The sequence below is a fragment of the Olea europaea genome, unplaced genomic scaffold (genome assembly GCF_002742605.1).
Source record: "Olea europaea var. sylvestris unplaced genomic scaffold, O_europaea_v1 scaffold424, whole genome shotgun sequence".
NCBI classification, from domain to species: domain Eukaryota; kingdom Viridiplantae; phylum Streptophyta; class Magnoliopsida; order Lamiales; family Oleaceae; genus Olea; species Olea europaea.
Window position 1 is genome coordinate 56398 of NW_019262241.1, and position 11055 is coordinate 67452.

The following is an 11055-nucleotide window of genomic DNA, read 5'->3' on the forward strand; positions in this document are numbered from 1 at the left end:
TTTATAACTGATTCCATTTTTATTTTTTTAAATAAGTTTTTTAATAACAAATTTTTGGGCGAATGCGTGATAAAAAAGTAAGAAAAAAATTAAGTTTATGTTCAAAATATTTTTATTTGAAAAATATATGGTTAAAAATGAATTTTTACAGAAATAATGTTATTTGTATATAATGATTTATTTAAGAATTGATGATGTAGAAAAGAGAGAGAGAGAGAGAAGGAAATAAAATGAGCAATTAATATTATCTACATCCTCAACCTATACAATAATTTAACAATTGATAGGCAATTATGTATAAGTAGTACTACTCTTTTAGATAATGAAACTCAAATAGGGTCCCATCACCTCATTAATTTTTATTAACATTTTTCAGACATCAATAATGCTATTATTACAAAAATGGATGACAAAATAGGTTGACAACGACATGTGTACGGTCGAGATCACGTCTTTCGGACAGTTGAGATTTTACAACACCCAAGTGAGAGAAATTGAGTTGCATTAATTCCACCAAAAAACTGCAAATGACAATGAGCTCAACTTTTGTCCACACCACAACATTTTAGTCGGGATTCATAAGAACCAAGTGGGACTTTAGTTGCCAAACGCCACCAACAATCGGTAATAAAAGTAAAATCCCATTTTTGCTCCATGAAATTGAAGCAAAAAATTTAACATTTCAGGCAACATAGTGTAGCGAAAATCCAACATTTTCCCCACATAATGTAGCAAAAATCCGACGGGCAAGTAGCGAGAGACGTAGCATTGACGTGGTATCGGAGCTTGCATCTCCGGTCCATCTTCTCTACTCCAACCCCGGCAACACAAGGTGTGGATACTTTTGTTTTGAAGGTTGGAATTTCTTGGTTATGTTGAGCTGAAATTATTTTTGTAGTGGCTGAAATTTTTTGAAAACTTGGAGACAGATTAAAAAAAAAAAAAAAAAAAAAAAAAAAAAAAAAAATTTTTTTAAAAAAAAAAAAAAAAAAAAAAAAAAAAAAAAAAAAAAAAAAAAAAAAAAAAAAAAAAAAAAAAAATTATAATAATAATAATAATAATAATAATAATTTCTGGCATTATGGAATTGAAGATACATGTGTTGTTTTACTTTAATAATAATAATAATAATAATAATAATAATAATAATAATAATAATAATAATAATAATTTCTGGCATTATGGAATTGAAGATACATGTGTTGTTTTACTTTAATAATAATAATAATACTTGTGTGAGAAAAAAATGCTATAAATAATTTGAATGTGAGGCTAACAGAAAACTCAAAATCTACAGAGATCGCTAGCATTCTAAATTTTGGATGACAATGTAAACACTGTGGAAGAGGAAACTGTAGGAAGAGATGATTTTGCTGAGCTTGAGGTCGATATGCAGTTCAAGGATAAAAAAGAAGTGTACGATTTTTATGCAAGATATGCTTATGCCGTGGGTTTTCCAATTAGAAAGAGGAGTTCGACGAAGGATGTTTTGATTTGCACATTAGGTCATGCGATCCCATACATCTATTCATATTTACCGCGTCATGGTGGGACCATTTGAATTCAAGCGAACAGACAATGTATTGATGGGATTATTTCTTTCACCTTCATTTTTGATATGGGCAGTTGAAGTGTTATTAATGTTGTTCATATTGTAGTTGTATACTTTGTAACTACGGCATAGCTTTTGTTCAATAACGATCCTAGAATTGTGGCTCTAAGGTAATATTCATATGCAATATGAAGTGTTATTAGTATTGTGCTCGAAAGATAGATTATATTCATCCAATGTGCTTTGAGGCTGGCAATATATTTTTATTAATTCTAAGTGGCCAGAATATTTTTGACTTGAAGTTCTCTAACTTCTTACTGTTAATTCTCGTTTCTATGCTATTGAAGATTACTCGTTAAATTCATGATGGGTTCACTTTACTAGTAAGTGGGAGGTTGTTTTATGTTGTTGATGAGGCAGTTTTAGAATAATTTTGTTGGAGGAAAAAGATACAAAATGCTATTTGTTGCATTCTAACAAAAAATAAAAAAACAAAGAGAAAAGTGGATTAATATTTGGAAAAGATGTGATATTTGCGTCTCTGAAAATATGAATTCATAGTTATAATTAAAAACCTTTGGAGGAGATAATGATTCATAGTTATAATTTATGTTTCGTACTTCATCCTATTTTGTGAGTTTGTTGGATGGTTAGTAATCTCTTAGGGTGTAAAACCCATATGTGCTACCATTGATTATAAATTGCCGTTATATGTTGAGTAATCATCATATAACGAGGCATAGTTTGTGTTTGGATCTCAAAGCCTGCACTTCATTGATTTTCTCACAAATTATAATTTTCTGGTCCGGGAATGTTCGAATATTTCATGAATACATAACCTACTAAAAAGTGGACTAATACATAACCTACTAAAAAGTGGAAATTCAAAAATCGGTGGTGAAGCTAAGAGAAACGAGAATCCAACATTTCAATTTTCTTGTGAAAACCCGACAGAAATGTTGTGGTGTGGTCAAAGGGTGAGCTCACAGTCAGTTGCAGCTTTTTGGTGGAATTAATGCAACTCAGTTTCTCTCACTTGAGTGTTGTAAAATCTCAGCCGTTCGAAAGACGTGATCTAGGTTGTACACGTGTCTTTGTCAACCTATTTGACCACACCACAACATTTCATGGAGCAAAAAGCTAAAAATGTTTGATTTTTGCTACACTATGTTGCTCGAAATGTTAAATTTTTTGCTTCAATTTCATGGAGCAAAAAGGGGATTTTACGCCCCCTCGGAGCATAGTCCAATGGTGTAAAGGATAGGAGTGAAGTTATCTCACGCTTTGGTGGCAATTGTAGTGTGGGGATTCGATTCTTGAGACATGGAATTGGACTCCTTGTATGCACAGTGTACAGGTAACTCTTGTTCTCTGACCTGTTGGGGGCACATCCCGCGATTTACTTTCCTCACAAAGCTCCCGCCCCGCCCCGCCCCTCAAGGTTAGGGTTCAACCTTTTCTTTTTTTTTTAAATGGAGATTTTATTGTTATTACCGATTGTTGGTGGAGTTTCGCAACAAAAGTCCCATTTGGTTCTTGTAAAATCCCGGCTAAAATGTTGTGGTGTGGACAAGAGGTGAGCTCACTGTCATTTACAGCTTTTTGGAGGAATTAATGCAACTCAATTTCTTTCACTTGGGTATTGTAAAATCTCAACCGTTCGAAAGACGTGATTTCGGCCGTACATGTGTCTTTGTCAACCTATTTTGCCATTCATCTTTGTACTAATAGCATTATTGTTCAGACATTTTACATCACAAAAACAGTGTGTAAAACCAGTGAATGTCGTACAAGTGGATCTTACCTATTGGCTTTTATTTAAATAAACAAAAATATAAATAGATAGTTACCCCTTTATAAATTTATAATTAAAAACATATAGCCTTGATTGATAGAAATTATAATATATGTTTTTATTTAAGTTAAAAATCAATAATTAATTTTAATCACATATTTCATGAATTTCATTACATTTCAATAATACATTTCATCAACTATTTATCAAAATTTAATAAAAAAAAACTATTTTAATCTCCACAAAACAAGAAAGAATAAATTCTCTTTCTCCATTTCTTTACATGAATGAGACATAACATTATTGCAATTTTCACAATTTTTCTTATATGATATTTTTTTTATATAATATTTGTTTAGGAGACTATAGCCACGAAAAAGATCTTTATTTAATTTCAATGAAGCTCCCAAATGAAATAACTTATGTCTATTCGTTTGTGGTTGTGTCTCTACAATAGACTAGCCCAAAAAAAAATAATAATAATAAAAAAATCCATTTTACAATACAAAAAACATTGTATAACTAAGTATATAATACAAGTGAAGGACCTTGACACAAACGTTCTATAAGTGGACCCTAATAGTGGAAAGAAAGGGATTTTTTTTTTAATTTAAAATTTAAAATTTTAATTGTGACTCGTTTGCACTTTTTTAAAAAATTTGGGACTACAGTTGAAATTATTATCATTATTTTTTTCTTATTTAAATAGGATGATATATTCATCATTTCACAAAGATTTATTAAAAAAATGAAGAAAATGGAGCCTTTCGCACCTCAAATATTATATAGTGATTTTTTTTTTTTGCCAAAATCAAAGTATATGTGGTATTTCGTAATATGGACAAAGGTATAGAGAATTTTGTGTCAATAAGTCATAAACAAAACTATAAATTAGTTTCCCCATCGAAATTGCTAAAATACAATAAGATTTTGATGAATTTCATTGTATTGGTTACTAAGACGTAAGTGGACATTATTGGAATTGTCAGTGTTTCGCATGGTTTTAGAGTTGCAAGTAGTCAAACTAAACAAAATAACTCTAGTGAAACTCGTTTGCTAATTACAATACTTGTAAAGTTGAAGTTGAACACTATCTCTTGACCAATGAAGATAATTTTTGATTTTATTCCTAGATTATTAACAAGATAAATCACAGCAGCATTCGAGCCCATTAGAGGACTTCCAACTAAAAATAAAGAATAGAGACATGACTTGACACAAATATATTGACATGAAATTTTTGAAAATGGTTGGATAGTAACACGTCGAATAAAATAATTCTAATATAGAATTATTTGCTCTATCAAATTATGTAATATTAAAATCATTGAATTTTCTCATTTTCCTTGATAAAAGAAGACAACATAACTTTGTCTTCATTTTTTTTTTCCCTTTTCTTTGTGTCTCGAAAGTATGAGGTTGCCATTTTATGCCCTATACAGTTGTGTCAATAGTCATTATGGGAGCAACAACTCCTGCAATCCAATTGTTTCCATCTCTTTCTACCCCTCCTTTTATTTTCTCATGTGTACTTTACTTTTTATAATTTAAAAAAAAAAAAATCCACACGTGGTTAAAAATTTATCACTCTGATTTTGATGAGCCAATCCTATTTTGATGATGCCCAATTATCCTATTCGACAAATGTCCATTTATATACAAGCATAGCATTGTAGTGGATGAATGATTGAGCATGTTAGACAAAATAAAGATAGATAATACACAAGAAAGAAAGATACAGTACGTACTCATCTCTAGAGTTATATTAAGAGGGTAAGATAAGATTTCTACGAATGAAATAAATTTAAGTATATATCTTGAATTCTGTAAGTTACAAATAATATAAGGATAAAAAAATCCTAATTAAAAGTAATAATACATAATTTTAAGTTGAATTATGATAAGCAATGGAAAAAAATATTATTATATTCGATTTGATTTTAATCCTTTAAAAAGAACTCATTCATTCAAAACATGAACAATCATAGTTACCATACCCAGTGAAAGCATCGAATTAGTGGGTCAGTGGTTCAACTATCAGGTCAATAGTTAAACGGATCATTATCGAGTTAAGAACTATCCATAAGATTATAAATTAATGTGTAAAATTAATCCTCATTTGCATTATAGGGGAAGATTATTGAAGTTGGAAAAGAAAAAGGGAGGGAGAGCAGAATGGAGACCATTAGGTTGGAAACCTCAATAGGAATCCTTTTGTGGTGCCACAGGATTCTTTCGAAAATTAATTAAATAAAAATTTTAATCCCATTTGCATGCTGTCTCTTGAATGCATCCTAAAAAATAATATATATATATATATATATATATATATACACACACATATATATAGAATGTTCATACGAATTATTCGGAGGAACGAATATGAATCATGGAATTGAAATGGACAATAATTGTTAGTTATGTGTCACTATTTGATGTTGGCAATGCTTAAAATAGAACATAATCTTACAATCAATCAACCCGAAGTATAATGTTTTTTTATGTCAATTATTTAGAAAGGCTTTTGTTCTAATGTTCTCTTCACTCTATCGACATATATATATACACACACACACATATATATATATATATGTGTGTGTGTATATATATATATATATATGTGTGTGTGTATATATATATATATATATGTGTGTGTGTATATATATATATATATATGTGTGTGTGTATATATATATATATATATGTGTGTGTGTATATATATATATATATATGTGTGTGTGTGTATATATATATGTCGATAGAGTGAAGAGAACATTAGAACAAAAGCCTTTCTAAATAATTGACATAAAAAAACATTATACTTCGGGTTGATTGATTGTAAGATTATGTTCTATTTTAAGCATTGCCAACATCAAATAGTGACACATAACTAACAATTATTGTCCATTTCAATTCCATGATTCATATTCGTTCCTCCGAATAATTCGTATGAACATTCACATGTTAGCCATTTTTTTTTATCAAACGTGTAATAGCTAACTAGTATTGTCTAATTCTTATCAAGCAAAGCTTTCATTAGGTATGGGAGTGGAATTATTCCCTTTGAACAATTATAGTTTATTACAATAATTCAGTATTTTATAATGACTCACAATCCTTTGACACGTAATTTTAGACATAATAGAATTGTAAAATAGAGAAGCTTTTAATATTTTTTTTTTACTCATATAATTTTATCCTACAACCTAACTTACTAATTAAAATACTATTTAACACGTCTATATAGCTTTACATTTTTACTTACTTTCTGATCATTCTACTAACTTACCAACTACTCTTCTTGCATGAAAAAATAAGACAAGCATGTGAACGGGGAAGTAAATTTATAAATGCCTTTATAAGATTTTGGGTGAAAACGAGTGTGAAGTGATCAAGGTCTCATGACTTTATAATATAGGAGTTAAAAGTGAATAATTAATTTTCAAGGACTTGTTTGACAATTTTTCATGAAACATTTAGTAGATTTTGATTAAAGTTGATTAAATGTATGATTACAAAAATTGATAAAAATTATAATTTACAAGAAAGGTGTAACTAAAATTAAAATTTTTAATCAATTAAAAAGTTGATAAAATCGTAACAAGATTTTATTAAACAAGTACTATGTAATGTAATACTTTCTCAGTCTTACAAAGATAGACTTATTTTCATTTTTTTAAAATTAAAAAAGTATATTTAATATAAATTGGAAATATAAATTTTTCTTACATTATATCTAATATACCTCTAAATCAAATAATTGTTTAAATATGAATAGTTCAATTTAGAGCATGTTAGAGCCCTCATTCTCTTGCCAAAATTGCATTTTGAAATAGTGATTTAATGGACAATATGTTATTAAGAAACAAGGAAAAATTTTAAGTTTGTGTATAATATTATTTTATTGAAAAATGTACAATTCAAAATAAAAAAGAAAATGTATTTTAAAAATAATGAACACCAAACAATAACTAAATATGAATATACTATAAAATTAAGAAATTAACTATCCTACCAGTAATGAAAGTGACATATAATTTGAGATAAATTAAAAAAAAAAAATCATTATAGAACTAAGGGATATTATCCAAGTAGTAGTAAGTCTTAGAAATGCTTATCACATGGAAAATATATGAGAGAAGTTATAGGCATGAGCCCTGCTCCCTGTCCCGGGTTTGGGACAGGGCCAGGGACAGGGGCGCCTGCTCCTGGCCAGCTCCCCTCCAATAGGGGGGCATCATGTGGTGCCCCTGTCTTTCTTTCTGTCCCCAAGCCGGAACAGGGAGAATTATTCCATAGGTATAAGGACTTGTTCACATCCCTGTCAGGCAAGAAACAATTGGGGGCGGGCTCCATATATATTTTAAATACATGTGGGGCTCGCTTCCAAACAGTGAGGGCCCCTCTATGAAACCTACACCTGTACGTGCATATTTTTCTAGAATATATACCAGTTATTAGGAATAAAAAGCAATTTTGACTAGTCATTTGTTTCTGTCTGTAAGACTTGTAAATGACCATAATCGGGTTATTTTTCAATTCAACAAACATTTTGATTTTCCACTTTAAATAAACATAAAAATTGGAATTACGTTACAATAACGTTTTTATTTTTTAATAGGAAAATCAAGTAGGATATTCATTTACTCAATAATTAATAAACCTTCAGAATTGTTTTCTTTCTCTTTCCACGAACAAGTTGATGGTAATAAAATAACAAAGTCGTTTCAAATTTTTCTAGTATAATTAATTCACCACCAAACTTTGTTAAATAAATTGTATGATTAGAATATTCCTTATTTATTCTTACATTGACATCAATTTAACATTAACAGCTTGTTTGGAAGCGATTTTTTGATCAAAAAATTAATTTTTTGACCGTTATTTCATAATTTCAGCCGTCATATTTGACTTCTTCTTTCACAGATGGACTCCACTTTTCTCCTAAAGATCAAAAAATTAATTCTCAAAATCACTCTCAAACAGACTCTAAACTAACAAATTTGTGGACATTAAGAAATACATACTAGGTGGAGATGGTTGGCTAATGATGTGTGAATCCAATTAATTAATTAGTCTAACCTGATTTCCACAAATTTAATCAGCCCACTTATTTTCTTAATTAATATTTTAATACAAAATGGTTCAACCGACATCGTGGAGAACACGTGGTGACCAACCATTGGATAACATGGCATTATAAAAGCAATTTTTTTTAAAAAAAATAAAAAATAAATTCGGACATCTAAATAAAGAGCTGGCACATCTTATACTATAGTCTATGCAGCCACAATTTACTTGACAGCAAAATTTGATGACGTGTCCCCCCGCTACACCACGCCGCCCTTACCCCACTTCCCAACTTCAAACAATTGAATGCCTGCTTTCATACAATGAAAATGAAATTTATGACATAGAGTCCCCCAAACATTACTACTTGTCTCACTTGGGTCCCCAAAATTTATTTCTTTCCTCTTTTTGGGTACACGCATAGGCAAATGGATAGAACTCATTCAATTTTCTTTTAAATGGTCACCTGAAAACCACATTATCCATCCTTGTTTGGGAATTTCACAGGTTTTCAAGTAGACTAAACTCATAAGAAAAATGATCATCTTCAGAACTGTCAGAAAAAATTGTTAAATCGAAAAAGCAAGCTGAAACAACCTTTTTGAAGCCATCAATTAGATGCAACATGGACATGTCAACAAAATGATTTTCAACCAAGCCAAACCGTTATAAAACAATTTCTTTTTTATTTTTTAATAGATTTCAACATTTCAATGGTGATTTGAAATTAGACCAAATCATTTAAAACTTAAAAATAAATAGTATAAAAAAATAAAATTATATCGAAAATTGATCCAAATTGGACATCGATCAAACCGAGATATTACCCTTCACCTCAAAAAGAAAGATAATTACCTAAGTTTCAATTTAAATATAAATAGTTAGTCAAAATTCACTTGCCGACTACTCTAATTTGATAAATCAATCCAGCATCATTCATAGTTTGTACTTCATAATTTAGACACCAAACAATCTTCACGTCATAAACATAGATTTATAGATTGATATATATAGTTCGTCCATTGTAAGTCACTATTAGACCTAAAGTTGAACGATATTCAACCATTTGGTGGAAGGCAAAGAAAGCCTCTTTCTCCGGATATCGCTCATTCAATGAGATATCAATTCAGAAGAGTTAGAACTTTAACCACATGTTAGAATGTATGAGTCGAATAATATTTTAAAATAATTAGTTCGTACGTGGAGCAGACCTCCCAAAAGGTAACAAAGGCATGTAGAGATTTTCTCAAGCCATACAAAGATAGGTCCCTACTTCATCGAGAATGGTTATATTTGTCCCATTTCCTAAGTTAACGAATTCTGATCTTGCATCAAAAGAAACAGTTAGGGACCTAAATATCACAGAGAAATGAATGGGGACCTAAGTAAGAAATATAGTATTGTTTGGGGACTGTGTGAGAATTTCTCCCTCTCTCTATATATAAAGTCTTCCCCTCTCTCTCTAAGCTGAACAAGAATTTGTGGAGGAGAAGCCAAAATATTCGATACAATACTGTCTCTCTTTCTCTATAGTGTATAGTGAATTATTGAAGCTATTTTGTTGGATTTGGATTTATATTCTTCATCCCTGAGGCCAAGGTTGAAGAATTTTGTGCTCAATTTGATTTATACTTGTTCAGGGAATTATGAATGATTCAATGGTGATGAACGCTCCGAACGGGCCATTGAATACAAAATTTTCGGGCCATGGCCAAATTGAGGTTGATTTTGTAAAATGCAATTGCTGCGGTCTGACAGAGGAATGCACTTTATCTTACATAGAGACAATTCGGGCTCGCTACCAAGGAAAATGGATTTGTGGGCTTTGTGCTGAAGCTGTAAAGGACGAAATTTTGCGATGTAAAAAATTGATTAGCCCGGATGAGGCTATGGCCCGACATTTCAACTTCTGCAACAAATTCCGGCCATCAGGACAGCCGGAGGAGCCGACGTCACGTTTGATTACGGCCATGAGACAGATTTTGAGGAAGAGTTTGGAGTGTCCCAAGTCTTTAAGGTCGATGCCGAGTAGTCCGATGAAGAACATAGGGGATGGTAATATAAAGAAGATCGGGTTCCCTCGGTCGGAGAGTTGTATTCCGAGTTTGTCCCTGGTTGACTCGCCAGTACTGCGTGCTATGGGAGAAGAGCGAGGGTAGTATGGTAAATTTGAAAAGTCATTCGGATTAGGGCTAATGAAGAAGATGAGAAAATATATATGAGCTCTTTTGGTAGGACTTTTGCTAGGACTTTTGCGCATAGTTGAACGAAGTAATTATAGAGAATTATTCAAATATATTCAAAAACATTTTTTTAAAACCAGAGACAGCTTTCGAAAAGTCTTATTTGTCAAACAGTCGCATAATCTAGTGCTTAAATATTTTTCGTTGTAATTCTAAACAAAACAATTGTGTAATAAAATATTACTTTGGTATTTCTTCTACTTTGAAGTGGGTCGAACTTCATATTATCTATTTTTTCACGGTATAGAAAGATTTATCTAATCAACTCAACACGATGGTTAGGAGTGTTTCTTATCAATTTCATGCGACGGAAGGGTTTCTTAGGAAACCATTTTAGGCCGTAATTGTGTGTTTTTTTGGGTACTCGTATAGTCTTGCTCGATTTCAATTTCCCT

General features: G+C 30.9%; 1 protein-coding gene across 1 annotated transcript; it reads left to right on the forward strand.

The window, feature by feature from the left end:
* The first annotated feature begins 9892 nt into the window (after positions 1 to 9892).
* Positions 9893 to 10651, forward strand: LOC111387772. Its single transcript, XM_023012361.1, has one exon. It carries the CDS (start codon positions 10064 to 10066, stop codon positions 10574 to 10576), a length of 513 nt encoding a protein of 170 aa, XP_022868129.1. The 5' UTR covers positions 9893 to 10063; the 3' UTR covers positions 10577 to 10651.
* Positions 10652 to 11055: the final 404 nt, after the last annotated feature.